The sequence below is a fragment of the Carassius carassius genome, chromosome 7, assembly GCF_963082965.1.
Source record: "Carassius carassius chromosome 7, fCarCar2.1, whole genome shotgun sequence".
Lineage (NCBI taxonomy): Eukaryota > Metazoa > Chordata > Actinopteri > Cypriniformes > Cyprinidae > Carassius > Carassius carassius.
Window position 1 is genome coordinate 26370144 of NC_081761.1, and position 18263 is coordinate 26388406.

Consider the following 18263-nt stretch of genomic DNA (forward strand, 5'->3'; position numbering starts at 1 on the left):
TGACTGTCTGATGAGACTTGATAGTCTCATTGTTCCACACATGGGGTGTTAGTTTGCCTTCCGTATAGTGTGTGTGAGTTGTTTACAGAAGCTTTCCTTTCTGTCTGGCTTTTGGGTCAGTTGATACAATCTCCCATGGAAAAAAAAAAAAAAGAGAGACCAAATAAAAAAAAGATAGATTGCGGTATCATTTTACAGATTTATTTTTCTTTTCTCTTCCCATTTCTTTGGAGCCGTGGATCTTTTCATTGCTTGACACTCCCCAAATGGCTCCCCAGATGCCAGCAAGGCCCATTTACCTGTCAGCTTGTGTTTTACCAACACTCTATGGGCTCTTCCCACCCCACAGAACAGGCCAACAAAGCATACCTGAGCTTCCCCCATCCACACACACACACACACACACACACACACACACACACGTGAAAGAGACCACTCGTACTCACAATGAGAACCACTTACCATGACGTCCAGCCTGCGAGTGATATTGAGCCCTTTTAGGCTTTCCCTAGTCCCTCCAGTGAGAAAAAATAAAACACACTTTTCTCATGCTCGTATACTTACGGTGGACTGTGGCTGTGTGTGTGTGTGTGTGTGTGTGTGTGTGTGTGTGTGTGTGTGTGTGTGTGTGCGTCTGTGTGTTAGAAAGGAGTTTCTAGTGTCCAGGGAATTAGAGAATTCTAGTTTATTTGTCATTCTTTTGATACTATAAGTGCACAGAAATAATCGCAGAAAACAGCAGTCAGACTTCAAAATAGAACATTAAATGGGCTCTTTTTAGTGTCTCTTTGATTGATTGTTTCCTCTGCTTAAATAGGGCATGTGGAATGTGTCTTTGTTTGAAACGGTTGCTGCATTATAAACGTGTGTGTGTGTGTGTGTGTGTGTGTGTAGGTGCGTGTGTGTGTGTGTGTGTGTGTTGTCTTTGTAGCATTGTGTTTAATTACAATTGTGTATAGGTGATACAGATTAATATGAATAGACTGACAGGGTGCAAAAGCTATTATTTATTTTTATATAATTTTGTTTGTATGTATTATTCATTTTCATATACACCCACTACCATTTAGTCAGGTCAGTAAGATTATTTAATGTTTTTAAAGGAAGTCTCTTATGCTCACCATTGCTGCATTTATTTACATTTATCAGACAAAACATGTGAAGTAACATTACAATTATAAATAACTGTTTTTTTAATTTGTAATATTTTAAATAAACGAAATAATTCTTGTGCTGGCAAAGCTGAATCTTTATCAGCTATTACTCCAGTCTTCACTGTCACGTGAGTCTTCAGAAATTATTTTAATATGCCGATTCGGTGTTGAAGAAACATTTTAAATATTTTTGCCTTTAAAATTAAAGTATTTGTTTGAAATACATTTCAGCATATCATTATGAATCACTGTAATAATTCCTGGCTGAATAACTGGATTGTTACAAATGAATAAAATGTAAATAATATATTTCTTATTCCAAACTTTTGAATGGAAGTATGTGTGTGTGTGTGTGTGTGTGTGTGTGTGTGTGTGTGTGTGTGTGTGTGTGTGTGTGTGTGTGTCAATACATACTGTATGGATAAAAAAATTTAGCATAGACACTGATGTTTTCTTTTTTCTTGAATTTGCTTTGCTTACATGTGAAATTTCAGCAAAATAACTCTCACTCTCACAATTAAAACATTGCATTGTGATACTTAAAAACGGCACAGTTCAATTTCTAAATAACTCTAATTTATGTACTCACCAGTACCAATTTGTATTAACATTTGGCACCTGTAGATTGTTCATATTGGACCATGTATATAGACACAGGCTGAATTAGTTTGTTGCATTTCTTTTGCAGGTCAGAACTTTAACCTGAGGCAGCTGGGAATATGTGAACCAGCCACACGCCGTGGCTTGGCCTTCTGTGCAGAGATGGGCCTCCCCCACCGCGGCTACTCCATTGGCGCAGGCTCAGATGTGGACACTGAGAACGAGGGGGTGATGTCACCGGAACGTGCCATGCGCCTCTGGGGCAGGGGTGTGAAATCTGGCCGCAACTCCTGCTTGTCCAGCCGCTCGAACTCAGCCCTGACCCTGACCGACACAGAGCACGAGAACAAATCAGACAGCGAGAACGGTGAGTGGAGCCACTCTAGCGCCACATTCAGCCTTTTAGTCTTTTAGCTTAGCTACCTCGAACAGAAGAAGAAAAAAAATCATGCTGGAAAATCAAGCTTAAGCTGATAGCTGTGTTGGAACATGGTTACTGGATTCTAGCTGTTCTGAGATGGTCATTATCCGTCTTGGACCAACAACAAATAAGCTTCCAGTGAAGCTTAAGGTGCTCAAGCTGTTTTTGGGGAATTTGTGGGTGTTCAAAAAACCAGTTTGAACTGCCTAGAAATCAGCAATCATATTCCAAAACTTAAGATGGATTTTCAATCATAGAGGACCCTATGAAAGCAATTACTATGCACATCTCTCTTGCACAATATTACCATTATCACACTCTTTTGACTTTTATCACGACTGGCCTGAGAGTCAATAACTAGTAGAATGTAGTCACTACATCCGCATGCACTCTTTCTCTTTATACCCATACTACTGCTTCTGCGGCCCTAAGGGGACCCTCCAATGGCCCAATCAAAGGTCTGTCTTTGTGTCGGACGCTAGGAGACCTTACCTAGCCATCGTTGGAATGCTCCGCCTCGCATGAGCAAACACACACAATGGCTGGTTAACAGGCCCCAGCGGTTTGAAGTGTAAATTTGATCATGCTTGAAACCTGGAGAAGTGATGGAAGCGACGATTTCTCTCCCTCTCCCTCTCTCTCTCTCTCTCCTTCTTTTTCTTTGGTGCCGTCGTTCATTCCCACAAAGCAGCTGTGATGGTTCAAAGAATGCTCAGGTGACAGGCTTCCTCTGGGCCTCACCGCCACACTTCCGCTGCCAGTCTCCCAGAGCCGGGCCTCGGCGGGGGGGAGAGGTCATCACGCCCTCACATGCTTTTTTGATTATATTTTTATTCACACTAAAATCCCTAAGATTTGTTTCTTGTTGTTCTTTTCAGGTCCAATTGAGAATGAAATGCCCCCCCCCCCCCTCTTTTTTCTCTCTACTTTTTTTTTCATGAAATGAATTGAGAATTAAAGATGCTGACAATGAGCTAAAGGACAGCCATTTTGAAAGAAAGGGGGGAAATGAAGCAAATGAAGAGCTGAATCATTCATTATCTTCCCTGCACACACACTCTCCAGTCACCTATTCTCATTTATTAATATTCCTTAGACTAACAGGTGTTGTGTGCAAATAACCTTTAAGAAGACCTTATCTAATCACTTTCATTAACACCTTTTGGCTTAATTAAGGAAAGCAAAGTCCTGAGTGTGGAGGATTGTTATATTTGCTTCCATTATGAGATGAATGTGTGGGGTGACGCTCATATCTCTGATGACCAGTGCAATGAACGCACTGATCCTTAGGGAGCATATTCTGCGGATTCTTGATTTACTTTTCTTAATGTAGTTAATATTTGTGAAAGAAGCTGTATGTGTGTGTATCTCAGATTGATATGAAAAAATATAATAATAATAAAAATAAAAGAAGAAAGTCAAGTCAAGTCTGAGAGTTGATGTTAGCATTTTTCTTAGTTAACAGAATTGCCCATGTCTTGAAAAACAGGAGATATTAAATGAGGAAGCTTCATTATAGAAGCATTATTTGAAATATTATAAAGTGATATTAATAAGTATTAATAAAACAATAATTTTAAACTCCATGGGCATTTTTATAATTAATATATATATAATTATTACCAAGTAAATCACAAACCACTATTTAACTGTTACTTTAATTCCCTTAAATATATATATATATATATATATATATATATATATATATATATATTTTTTTTTTTTTTTTTTTTTTTTAATTTCACTATTTTATCCTTTATTATTATTGCATGAAATATTAACTAAATTATTATTGTTACAATAAATATATACTTATTTATGACCATCGTTTATCCCAACTTGGATTTATTTTCTGACTGAGCTTGTCTTCACTCTGAGGGATCCCTATGAAATAAGATATTGTATGCAGCATAATTAAGTTATAAACAGTCATCTTTTGTAACAGCCTGTGATGTTTTTTAAAATGCCTTCTCTGTCGGACAGATCAGTAGGGTTTGCAATAGAGCGAATTTTGAGACTTTTTTTTTTTGCACAAGTGTTAACATGTAACATAAGTGCATGTGGGTTTTTTCTTAATTGTCTCATTGAATTGTGGCATATGCTGCAGTTGCTGAGGCTTATGTCCTAACAAGAGCCAGCTGCAGACAGTGTTAGTGAGTCCATGAGGAGAAAATAAAAAGAACATTTTCTTTCTTTCCTTGGTTTGTTTCACTTCTATGCATTACGAGATCTTTGGTATTAACTTCAGCTACCATTTCACTCCAAGTCATGCCTCTTGACGTGAATGTTGAAAAAAGCTTTCTCCAGCCATACCAAAAGATTTCCTGTTTACATTGCATGGCATCACCATGGAAGAAAGTGTGTCCAAATGATTGACACACTGTTTGGCTTTTTTCGGCCTCTTTCCCTGACTCCCCTCTCTACTGAATTCAAGATGGAGTCATTTGTAGCTTTCAAGGTTTTTCTGCTTGTCGCCTCAGAGCTTGATTGTGTTTGTGCGGATAGGCCGTCGGCCCTCGCAACACTGCCTTTTGACTTCAAACGCAATGGAGGTTAATTCCATTTGGGGAAAAAGTGGGATTTGTCAACCCGAGTCTGAGAGTGGAAGTGAAAGAGATGTGTGTAGTGCTGTCAGATACGGTTCTAGTGAAAGGATCTCAATAGTGGGCCCACATTTCCAAGTTCACCCTTAAACTCTATTAGAGAGTACACTGAGAGACGCTCGCACAGAGACACTCTCGGCTCGGCATAGAGTGCAGTCGCAATGCCTGCTCTCGCTCGTTGGACTTAATATCCTGTAATGGAGAAGGGGTCGGGAGAAACACCTGAGCACAATGTGTTCCACTGCAGCAGAGAAGAAGGGAGAGGGAGAAAGGAAAGGAGAGGGTGAGTGAGAGATGGCCGCTAACAAAGGAGGGATATTTTGTCCTCCGTCTCCAGGGGACATTTGAGCCAGGGATGCGCTTCACCGCATGCTCACCCGTGTCTCCCTCTTCCTGGGTCACTGGACACCTGCTCACTCCCCCGGAGGGAGCGAATGAAAGGAGAGGGAAAGACACACAATCACACACACACACACACACACAAACATACACACACACACACACACACACACACACACACACACACAAAACCATATTTTACACTAGAGCAAAGACAATTATTCTGTTTCTTTCTTTGCTTCTTTTTGTATTTGAATTTATGACATTACATATATGTATGAAGACAGTACAATATGTTTTATTAATTTATTTGTTTGTTAATGTTTTTAAAAATGTTTACCAAGGCTTCATTTATTTGTTTGAAAATACAGTATAAACAAATTGTGAAATATTACTATAATATTCTAGTGAATCAATTTTACTTTAACATAGATAGATAGATAGATAGATTATGATCAATTTAATGCACCCATGCTCAATAAGTTATCATTTCTTACATTTCTTAATTTAAAATCACTTTCAAGCCAGGACTTTTGTTTTTGTATTCTGAATGATCATCAACTTTTCTTTAGATCCAGAAGGAAATGTTGTGCATTTTCTGTTATATGCAGCCATCGTATGACACCTGCTCCTCTGGATCTGTTTTTGATTTTGAGCTTGTTTGAAGCTCCCATGTTTCTCTCTCTGTCTCTCTCTTTCTCACACACACACACACACACACACACACACACACACACACATCTGCGCACTACAGGGGGTTGAGGGGAAGAGGGACAGAGAAGGGGGAGAACCCTAACTACGGGAGAAAGAACCGAAGACCTCAACTGAATATTCAGGGTCTCGTTAGCACCGCTCCCCGACTGAGGTTTTAATGTGTCTCCATTTTGATATTGGTTATTTTATTATTTTGAGGGGCTTTAATCAAAAATTGCACAGCATATATGAGAGAGCTTGTCCTGCTGTGAGCATGGAAGCGGTTGCGCTGCCATTAGTCCATGTACTCGGCTGAGGGAGAGAAAGTTCCAGAACTCGCATCTAAACTCGCCCTGTTTTTTAAGAGCCTGTGAAGCTACATCAAAGAATTTGACTGGAGAGAAGCAGGAACTTCTCCGTCCTGACACCTTTTTTTCCCCTGACTGGAATGCCTCACTTGAACACTCACAGAGACCTATTTGGTTTGGGTCAAGAGCTTACAGTCTGTCTGTGTGTGTGTGTGTGTGTGTGTGTGTGTGTGTGTGTGTGTGTGTGTGTGTGTGTGTGTGTGTGTGTGTGTGTGTGTGTGTGTGTGTGTGTGTGTGTGTGTGTGTGTGTGTGTGTGTGTGTGTGTGTGTGTGTGTGTGTGTGTGTGTGTGTGTGTGTGTGTGTGTGTCTGGTTTGTAAATCCACCAAATTTTCTCAGCAGTAGTGACCACCGGTCAAGCCAGATTTATCGTGTCAGGACATTCTCAAGCACTCTTTTCTATTACTTGCATTGCCATAAGCACCAATAGTCTGTGTTACTGTTTTGCTGAATCATCTGAGGTGGTGGAGACCTTGGGGAACGATTTTCTGCTGGATGGAGTGAAGTGTCTACCTCCTTTCCTTATGTTATATATAAAGAGGGTCATAGGTGTCAGCTTAATGAGATTAAGAGAAATGTCTCAACAGTAATGCAAATCCTGTAAATATCTTAACCGGCTTACTCCGGCAGTTCAGGGCACAGAAATTCCTTCATGGAGGATGCCTGGGTTTAGGTGGAAAGACAAACACATACACACCTTAACATTACAGCATGCAAAATTGTGTACTAATAAGCAGCACATCCAAACACGATCGAGCATGTTGCAATTTAAAAACGCACTCACCTAATTACTTCAGGTAACTTTACAAAAGTGCTTAATAAGCAATTAGATGAGAACTAAAGCTTTTTATCTTAGGAGCGTCTTAATGCATCTAATATATGTAGTTTAGTGCATCCTGCTTCCTTTTTAGCAGGCTAATGCTTTTTCAGACAAGACCGCTTTAATTGGACTCGTGATTAAATGGGCTATAGAGAGATAAATATGTTCAAAAAGTCTGTAAAAAGAATGCATTTTAACAATAACCAGGTGCTGAATATGACTGCAGAGAGAGAAAAAATCAGAGCTCGAGTGCGGAAAAAGGCCAAGCATGTTTTGTATTATAAAATGAGATACTTATATAAGGGTTATGACATTCATGTTGCGGCAGAGTGTGTGTATGAATAGAAAAGCAATGCCGTTGTTGTTTCTTTCAGTTTAAAGTGCTCTGGGGTTGAGGGGGCCACACTAGCTCTGGTCCTCTGGTCCTCACTAAGTTATTGATATCAGTGGTTTAGCTTAGAAACCTGGCACAGGAAGATACAGGGTGATGGCGATGGGAACGAGCTGTTGGGAAAGATTGCAGAAGAAAAGAAAGCCGTTGCACAACGATTGCACCACCAATAACTAACAATGAGCCAGACTTCTGATGTGCGTGGCACATAAATAAGCTGAATAGACCTGTGAAACAGGGCGGCGTTCAAGAAAGCATGATGATTGTTTACACCTGCAAATTCACATAGTTTATTAGCGACAGGTGATTAGTTGAGAAGACCACAAATGAAACATTTATGTACATGTCACAATGACATTTTGCTTTCGTATTGTAAAATGTGGTTTTGATAAGTATTTATTATGCCATTTATCTTGCTAATGGAAAAAGCGTTCAGTTCTTTGTTTTTATTCCAGGCAGAAACAGGGAAATCTATGCTCATTTTTACTCTGGACATTATTCTTACAGTCAAGCCTTTTATTGACATTACATGAACCAATAAAAATAACCAGGCAGAGATTTACTGGTAGTAAAGCATATTATATAAAATCAATTAAACTCTTTCTTGCCATTTTTACACTGCAAAACAGACAATAACTGCATCTGAAACACAGAAAAAAAAATTTTGTTAATAGTTTATGCAAATAAGGCAAAAATGCAATTTACACACAAATGTAAAATACAGAAATAAGAACAAAAAGAATCTAGAAAAATATTTGTAAAAATTGTGAGGTTTAGTTATAAAGAATGCAATGATTATATGTATATATTACCCACTATTTTTCATGACAACAGCTTAGTTTAAGCATTGAATTTACACAGAACTAAAGCAGTACTACTTATCACAGGTGAGTCAGACTAGCATGATTTAGTACAGCTTTTATGCACCACTGTATCTTACATCAGGTTTATGAATACACCTTCTAAAGCAGAGCTTCACATAGTCCGCTGGTGTCTTCCAGTATCTCAGTTTTTGTTCCCTCAAGGTACATTTCCTGCAGTGTTCCAGTTGTTTAGCAAGCCAACAATAGTACAACATTTTTGGAAAACAAACTTTTGCCTTCCGGCTTGAAACTACAATCTATCCAGTCGTACAGGTAGCTGTTGCTTAACTGGTCAGAAAGCCCACAAAAACATGAAAGAAAGAGAAAAACAACAACAACAAAAAAATGACACAAAAGACTGCCTAGTTTGATTTCATCCCATGCCATGGCTGAATGGCTATGGTTTTGTGGCACCTCCGGAGGCTAAACTGAGATGCATTGTTTTCCCGTGAGGGTCGTGAACTCACCTCAGCAGTGTAACAACAGCAAATGTGTCTGTTTTGTAAGAAGGATGAGCTATCAGCAGCTCACTCAAACAGCCTTATCGCTCACATAACAGAGAGTGTGTTTACTGAGAAACACTGCACTTCCTAAGGGCCCTGTGGCTGCAATTCCAGTGCGTGATTGTTTGTGTATTTCTGTAAATGCAGTTAGCTGGAATAGCTTCACTATGGTAAACTTAGGTGTAAACTATAGGATCGAAATGTCATCTCAATGCTGATGGTCTGTATTCAGTTTAATTAATAGCTTGTTCTATACTCATATCAAGCCTTTCATTTCCACACACCTCATTATCTTGAGGTCTCCATACACTGTCACTGTTAAAATGCAAATATTTACATATATTTCACCACCTGATGGTCATTTCTAGTAATAATATCATACCTTGGATTCAAAGAAAATTGCTACCAGGTTGATGATACTGAATTATTAAATAATTTAAATTAATGGTCTCTATTCTGCCAAACCATGGAATGGGAAAATGAAATTCTATTCATATAAAGGTTTATTTAAATAGCCTTATTATTCAGTAAGGAGGTGTTTTGACATTTCCTGATGTGACAAAAAGAAATTTCAATCATGTAAAATCAAAATGTAAATTTTTCACAAAAGGAGGTTCATTAAGCCCTCGTTTAGTGATCCCAATACTCCAAATAGTAATTAGACATCTAAAATGATCTTTATTTGTAGTACCCTTTCTCTGTTCACTTCTCACGCTGACTCTCATATGAAGTGCGTGCATAGTGGCGCATCCGGCAGCGTGCGATATCGATAAATATACACAGAATTACAGTATTCACGCAAACATAATCAATTATGTCTTAAGTTAATGTTTGGGGAACTGTTGGAGAAAAACATCAGATGTGTAACATTATATTAGATTCATGCAAAACACTATGTCTTAATATAGGCTGTCTGTCTCATCAATTTTACTCAAACAATAAAATAAAAGAGGGAATCACACGCTGCTCTTAATTTAACTGCTTTTGTAGTTTTAATAATCAATTTATTTGTAATGAACACACTATATTATTATTTGTTACTATATTTTTTTCCGTTTTTTTTTTACATCAGTTTTTATTTAAAAAAGATAAAATAAAAAATCTATATTGTGATTAATAATATAGTAATGATTATTACTATAAGAAAATAGTAATGTTGCTTGGCGATATTTGCTTTGGAACCTTCAGATAACTTTAACTCGATTTTTCCCAAAATGGACTTTGCTGACTCTATCTACTTCAAATGGGCGTAGCCATGGGCGGATCTACAGGGGGGCAAGGGGGGGCAGGTGCCCCCCCACTCTAGAGCCTTGCCCCCCCTGCTGCCCCCCTAACTTTAATGATCCAAAATGTATTATTCGCCCTTCCCCCCTGCCCCTCAAATACTTAGTTACGTCCCTGATTCAAACGTGCAGAGCGGCGTTCGCTCAGTCTGGCTCATACACACAGCGAGTCTGCTTCGGTGCGGTGGCCCTGCAACCAGAGACTGAACTGCCCCGGACAGATCCTCTGAAGGTGAAGTGAGTTTCCCCAGGTGTAGTTTAAACACACGTTTAACTTAAAGTTACATTTGTAATGAATGTATTGTATGCTAAAGACGATTCAGCATCAGCAAAAACAGCGAGTCTATTACGTTAGGCAAAATCAGCGGTCAAATCGCTCCCTCGTGATTTGTAAGAGCACTCTTCTCTTTGATTAGCCTGATTTTGATTTTAGTAAAGACAAGAACAGCTTAATAAAAAATATAAAATATTGAGGGGCAGCGCTAGGGCTGGGCTAAAGTTTTTAAAAAAGTAAAACTAAAGTTTTTAGTAAAGCCCCGAATATTTTGTTAAATTGCACAGAGCAAAACAATTCATCAGAAAAACAAATGTGAATCAGATTACAGCGGCCGCGATTAACTAATCATGAACAGTGCATATTACATTTTTATTTATATTATTCCCTTTGCATTAAAGGTACTTTTGACGTGCTTTTGCAACGTTGAGCATTGTAGCCAATCACAGACATGTATGTTGATCACATCGGCCAATCAAAGGCGTTTAAATGAGTCGCTGTGCTGAAGATGTGTTTTGCGCGAGCTCACCGAGTTCACGTTCGCAAACCTGTCATTATTATTGGCAATAAACTTAAGATGCAGATAAGAGATTCACTTGATATTATTATTGATGCTGCTCTGATGCACTACATTACGCAACGCTCTGTTTGTTGTTAGGAAGACTAAAAGTTCAGCGGTCTAGCTCATCAATGTCAAAATTATTAAATAAGTTAACAAATGCCTGGTAAAATGTAAGTAGATAATTTAATATTTGACTGTTTTACAATAGAAAAGTTCAACTTTTTTTATTTATTACATTTTGCCTTTTTGAATTGAAAATATGCTATAATTTCCTTGATTCATTTATGTAAATTAAAAATAAAATATTAGTTGCAAATAGTTACAATTATTTCACTAATACAACAAGCCTTTCTTTTTCTTTATTCCCTTAAATCGCTTTAATAATTAATTAATTACTTTAAATAAAAATACCCAATTTTAGTTTGGGCTGTTACGTTACAACACACAATACAGTGCCAGTTAGGAGATCGATCATTTGATTAGCTAAGCCTAAGCAGTCCTATTAAATCCAATTCCTCTCAGATATCACAGCAGTGAAACCAGGTTACAACTGGGGAAATAACAAATACAATAGAATTAAGTAGTCTAAACATAACTGGTGTGTGTGTTGTGAATTAAAAAACGTTGTAGTGTGTAAGGGCATGATTAAGCAATAACTACTGTAGTTTAAAAGTGTTTTTGTGTTTTTTTTTAAAGCAATTCATATATAGGGATTCCATGTACCCCTGCCACCCTGCCAAGACCTCTTGCCACCCCTTTGCCCCCCCATGCAAAATTTTCTAGATCCGCCACTGGGCGTAGATCAGTCATTTTTTTGTCAGATTTTAACAACACATATATCATTTTAAATGTATTTTAATTGAGAATTAAAATTACTTATATAATTACTTATTTTAGAAAATTTGCTAATATTATATTATATTATATTATATTTATTATATTGTGTATTATGTGTAAATATCATTCATATAGAGCATGAAGGCCTGTTCTGAATACCAAATATGTGGCCAGTCAAAAATAACTATTACATACCAAAGCACTCGTTCTCTCTTTCCTGCTCTCTTGAGCACAAGATACACACATATATAACTGACCCATATGGATTCAGTTTAAACACAGAGAGCTAATACAATGTAAAACACAGTTACCTACAGTTCTTTCTGAGAATAGGTCTGTGCAGCAGAGGGTTACTTCAAAGACATTACAATCAGTGGGCATCAAATGCCTGCAAAGAAACAGCAGTCGACATCACATACAGCAGTTTCATGTCCCTCCATGTAGATTCTGTGATTCAGCATTGAAACATGTGTTTTTTTCTTTCATTCTTTCATTTTTTTTTATCAGGTAACAAGGCTTTGTAATGAAAGATCAAGTAGAATGAGGACAGGATAGAAACACTGCTGAGAAAAGTTCATTATTTGGACCGCAAGTTGTTTCTTGAGAACAGATGTAGCGCAGGAAGGAAATACGGATACATGTGGACAGGTTAAAGGTCCTATGTCAGGAAACATCAAATCATCTGTTCAATCAGTGTACTGATTGATGGTCCTGATTAAGCCTAGCATTTCTTTTCTCTGTTTCTTTATAGTATTAGCTTCATAGTAAGGCATGTAATGTCCATTTAAGAACATTAATTAAAAGCATTTAGAGTATAAATAGATGAGCAAGTAGAACTTTTAGTTATTGTCCATCATTTAACAGGACCTGCACATGTGCAAACTAATCTCAGTGCTGTGTATACATAGCAGCGTTGGCTTGATAGAGTGAGTGCTCTTATCTCAGTTAACCCGGCGTGAACGAGAAGCAGCTGTGTTCTGTTAGCACTGAGTGTAGACCACTCAGACTGGCGTACGACCCTCCTTGCCCCCCTCATAAGCACCCCCCGACATGGACAGATTATAAGCAGACCCTGCTAGATGCTCTAAGCCATCCCTGGACTCATTTCTGTCCAATGGTGGTGTTGTATAACTCTCTTGTCATTCCATCAGAGTGGACCGAATCCAGATCTGGGCCCCAAAGCAGCCCCCGATACCCTGATACTGGAAACCCACCTTGCTGCCACCAGCCTGGCATTCTGGCTCGCATTGTACGAATGTGTTATTTCCTTTTCCCAACACCTGGAGGTAAAAAAAAAAATTGGTGATCTGGGTAAAGTTAATTGCAGCTCGTAAAACTGAGTTTGAAACGAGCGCCATTATGGCAAGGATGTTATGAAGCAGCGCTGACGGCGTAATGGCATTAACCGTGCTTTGTTACACTAGCGCACCATCATTAAAGAGCACTCTCTCCACAGTGGCACTTTCCAGAGCTGGGCTTTGACTGACAGAGTGACAGTTTCACGAGCCGTGAGTGAGAGCTGCGCACAATGGGCCATGTTAAACCAGACTGTGTAAGTGAACATTAACAAGCCACTTTTATTCCACCCTAACCTGACGTTTGACATCAGCCTGCACACTGGACTCTTTTCGGATGTGCCTTGAGACGGTTATTCAGATTAGTTCAAATATTAGAATTTGGACATGGCGGCTTTTCATCACCACTCTAAGTATTTGAACAGAGTGTGCAGCTTTTGCCCTTGTGATTTGAGTGCAGCAGAGGAGTATATTTCCTTCTGTGCTCCCAAATCACCTTCTCAGTTTGAACCTCAAGTTTCCAGCCTGAGAACTTCACCAAAAAAACAGAACCATGCCCTTTTGGTATTCACAGAAGAGGCTGATGTTGTCAGTACTGGAGGGGATGTCTGAAAGGGATAAGAGAGAGATGGAGAAAGATGACGAGATGGAGAAAGAGAAAAGGCTTCTAGCCATCTGTGCAAAGTATGAGCTTCCTCGCAGTAGTCCAGCAGGTAAACGCAATGGAAACGGCCAGAAGGTTTCATTTACAATGTATTTTTGTGTACTGGCATTCTTACGCATACTGATTAGGGTTAATACTTAAGTGGCTCCATGTCAGATTTTGGTCAGTGTGAAAAAATGCAGATATGCAAATGCTCAGAATTACAGTAAAAGACAGGAACCTCCTAATCAGATCCTTGAATTCAGTTTTTGCCTCTGTACATTGTGAGTTTGCAAGTACTAGAGTTTTTTAAAGAATTTTGCGGCGTATGAAACAATTGCTGTTTAAAATGTTGTCTGCTAGTTGATTTTGCTTTAGCAAGTTTGTAAGCAAAAGCCACTCATGGAGAACCAGTACATAGCAATGAATCAATAGCTTACAAATCGCTCGGGGGGTGGTGCCATATGTCACAATCAGCAAAAGCTAACAATGCACCTCTAAAGCCCAGATGATATGTGCTGCTCTGTTCAAGTCGTAAGAGAGGACAAATGTAAAACAGAACAGAGCCACAGACAACCTTCCGTCAGTGCTAAACATTGTTTAGCACCATGCTAAACTGATTTTTGTTACAGCGTAGCAGTGGTTGTCATTCTTTAGAGACACTTCTGGGATTTTTTCCCCTTAATTTCAGGCACATTTCAGTCTGAATTGAAGTAATTCATTAAACAGGCTGTGCACTGTGTGTGGAGTCTGTCAGTGCAAAAACCTGCACCACCGGTAATCCATACAATAAATATGTAAGAATAGTTTTATTTTACTTTCATAAGTGTTTTGTTTTGTTTTCGTTCCTGTTGTGTGTGAGTGTGTGTGTGTGTGTGTGTGAGTGTGTGTGTGTTGTTGTTGTTGTTGCTGCTGTTGTTTAAAGTTTTGTTTTGTTTCCCCAGTGCAAACACACTTTCTGTCTGCATAAGATCTTACTATCTAGGCGTCACTCTGCTAAATTAATTTGCTGTCAAACCTGAAGAGGAATAGTCCAGCAAACCTTCTACACCTTATTTAATTACCACGCTTACCAAGACATAATTTAATTACAAAATGTGGTGTAATTGCTGATGAAAGCCTGTCTAAATGTGTGTCTCTTTTCTCCCCCACTGCCCACTGTTAAGATCAATTGAGTTTTATAGGTCACCTGGGACATTAATTTTTTGGATGGCCGGCAATCATCCTTTTTAATGATACTCAGAAAAGGCCCTCTCAATTAGCCTGTCTGTCCGAACAAAGAAATCATTCATAGCTTCTACGAAAAGGGGAAAGTGACCAAGGGAAAGTGGGAAATTGCAGAAAGTATGTGAGAAAAAGGGGAAAGAGACCAAGGAAGATTAATCAGTCTACACATTATGAAATTAGCCACTGACATTGTGTTACTCATGAGGATGAAGGGACATATTATACGCGTCCAGAAATGAGAAAATAGTGCACTTCGTATCACACAGATGATTTATTTTACCTCCTTTATAAATAAAGTCATGTAAAACTAGCCTTGAAGCCTCAAAAATCCATACATTCCAATCTGAAATCATCTGCTTTGTGTTGAGTTTGCTTGGCCCACGAATATTTAGAATATTCTGACAAACAAACCGCAAACTGTCAAGGACGACCTCAGATGACAGCCGCCTCCCTGTGGCGAAGAAGACGACAGGTGAAAGCCACCACTGTAGCCTTCGGCAGAGCAATTTGAAGCGATTTGAGATCTTCTCTTTTGAATCTAAAATTCATATAAAAGCAAGTATGTTTTTATTTCTTTTTAATAAATACTACTTCCAGTCAAAGTGGCTATCATACCAGTTCTTATAATTATTCCAGGAATGGAAGCTTACTGTTTTATCTTGCTGAAGTAAGGATTACATTTTGAGAGTCATCTCAGCACGAGAGAAAGCATTTGCTGCTTTGTTGTTTTTAGTAATCTCCTAAGGGCACAGAACCTTTATTTATTAGTCTCTCTAATGCCTGCTATACTTTGGGATGTGTTTTCCTTGTCGTTTTTTGGTAATTCATCCATTAGGCCTAAGCTCGCATCCACAGACCAAGCTAGAGGTCAGGGAGAAACACTTTACCAGCAGTGTGTCAGAAAGAGAAACCTGAGGGAAAACTGCCTTAACACATCCCAGAGCTGCTTGTCTACAGCCTTTATAGATACATGCACACATTCCTTCTCAAAGTCCAAGGCCTGCATTTTCTCAAAGAGTACAAAGGAATATGGGAAATGGGGCACGGGAGGCAGATTTTTATTTTTTTTCTAGACCAGGGCGATTCTTCACTGCTTGAATGCACAAAGGGTCACTGAGCTGGCTGAGCACTTCAAGGACACAAACTCTTTCTATTCCGTCTCTCTCTCTCTCTCTCTCTCTCTCTCTTTCTCTCTCTCTGACTTTGTCCCCTGTGTGGCGCTGTGTGAGCGACAGCCTCAGAGGCTTGTGGGATATGTATGGAGTCAGTTGTTTGGAGCAGAGGGGCTCTCTGGTGATTCAGAGACACTCACTGACATGTGACATGAGGTGACAGACCAGTACATTGCTCACACCGAGAGAGAGATAGGGAAGTGAATGATGCGAAAAAAGGAGTGCCGAGGCACAGACTGGATAAAGGTTAGACTGCACAGATAAATGTATATATATTATATAAGAAAAATCCGAGGAGATGAAAGAGAAGGTAAAGACACTGTAGTGTGTCGACTCATGTGATGTATTAACTGTTCCCAGAGGCGCCATTCTGCAGTCCCGCTGTAGTATCTGCTGAGAAAGAGAAAAGCCAGATATTTCTGCCTCATCCCCTTGAGATTTTGCTATCGCTTCACATCGACTTCTCTCTCTATCATTTCATCCATCCATCCTTGTGTCCTTTCACCCTTCCTTCTTTTCCTTACTGCTGCAGAATCATTAAAAAAACTTGTCCGTTGAAAAAAAGAGTCGAAGGCGAAGTTGCGTCACAGCTGGGGATTATTGCTGACATTTCTGCTATGTAACTACAACGTTAGTTATTTCTGAGTTGGAGTATTTATTTTAATAACTGTTTTAAATGCAAGATGAAGTGAAATTATATTTGAGGTTGGCATATGAAAATTATTGCAAACTTTGTTGAGATTAATTAATTAAATTAATTATTATTTTTATCAAATTAATTTGCATTCAAATGATAATGAATACACATTAGAAAGAAACAAAACCCAAAACTGGACCTACGCTAGCATTCAAAAGTCAGTAGGGTTAGAAAGTTTTGTTTTCTGTTCTGTTCTGTTCTTTTCTGGCTAATCAAAAGTAACAGTAAATATTTATTTTGATTTATGTTTTTTTTTTTCATGAAAAACAATAAGAAAAACTGTTTCTTGACCACCAAAATAGGCATATTAGAATAATTTCCGAAGGATCATGTGAAACTGAAGACAGTTTTTTTTTATTTTTCTAAAACATTAACAAATCTTACTGATCCAAAGTTTTAGTAGAGTATAAACTACATGCAGGTGCTTCTGAATAAATTAGAATATCGAGGAAAAGTTCATTTATTTCAGTAATTCAATTTAAATTGTGAAACTTGTGTATTAAATAAATTCCTTGCACACAGACTGAAATAGTCTAAGTCTTTGGTTCTTTTAATTGTGATGATTTTGGCTCACATTTAACACAATTCACGATCTCAACAAATTAGAATATGAAGACATGCCAATCAGCTAATCAACTCAAAACACCTGCAAAGGTTTCCTGAGCCTTCAAAATGGTCTCTGACAATCATTGACACCCTTAACAAGGAGTGTAAGTCACAAAAATTAATTGCCAATAAGCTGTTCACAGAGTGCTGTATCAAAGCATGTTAACAGAAAGTTGAGTGGAACGAAAAAGTGTGGAAGAAAAAGATGCACAACCAACTGAGAGAACCACAGCCTTATGAGGATTGTCAAGCAAACTGGATTCAAGAATTTTAGTGAACTTCACAAGGACTGCACTGGGGCTGGGGTCAAGGCATCAAGAGCCACCACACACAGAAGTGTCAAGGAATTTGGCTACAGTTGTGTTAATCCACTCCTGTACCACAGACAACGTCAGAGGTATTTTACCTGGGCTAAGGAGAAGAAGAAATGGACTGTTGCCATTGGTCCACAGTCCTTTTTTCAGATGAGAGCAAGTTTTGTGTTTCATTTGGAAACCAAGGTCCTACAGGCTGGAGCAAGGGTGGAGAAGCTCATAGCCCAAGTTGCTTAAAGATCAATGTTAAGTTTCCACAGTCTGTGATGATTTGGGGTGCAATGTCATCTGCTGGTGTTGGTCCATTGTGTTTTTTGAAAACCAATGTCACTGTACCCGTTTACCAAGAAATCTGACCAGCTTTTTGAAGATGATGATTTCATTTTCCAGCAGGATTTGGCACCTGCCCTTACTGCCAAAAGCACCAGAAGTTGGTTAAATGTCCATGGTGTTGGTGTGCTTGACTGACCAGCAAACTCTCCAGACCTGAACCCCATAAAGAATCTATGGGCTATTGTCAAGAGAAAAATGAAAAACAAGAGACCAAAAAATGCAAATGAGCTGAAGGCCACTGTCAAAGAAACCTGGGCTTCCATACC

The 18263-nt window shown here is 38.8% G+C and overlaps 1 protein-coding gene across 6 annotated transcripts in view; it reads left to right on the forward strand.

Annotated features, from left to right (window-relative positions):
* tenm3 (teneurin transmembrane protein 3) overlaps positions 1 to 18263 on the forward strand; it is a 289016-nt gene that overhangs the window by 80482 nt on the left and 190271 nt on the right. For all 6 annotated transcript variants that reach the window (XM_059554325.1, XM_059554320.1, XM_059554321.1 and 3 more), the window contains exon 3: positions 1843 to 2121. In XM_059554325.1, the coding sequence (XP_059410308.1) occupies positions 1843 to 2121 (279 nt within the window). The remainder of the gene's footprint in view (positions 1 to 1842; positions 2122 to 18263) is intronic.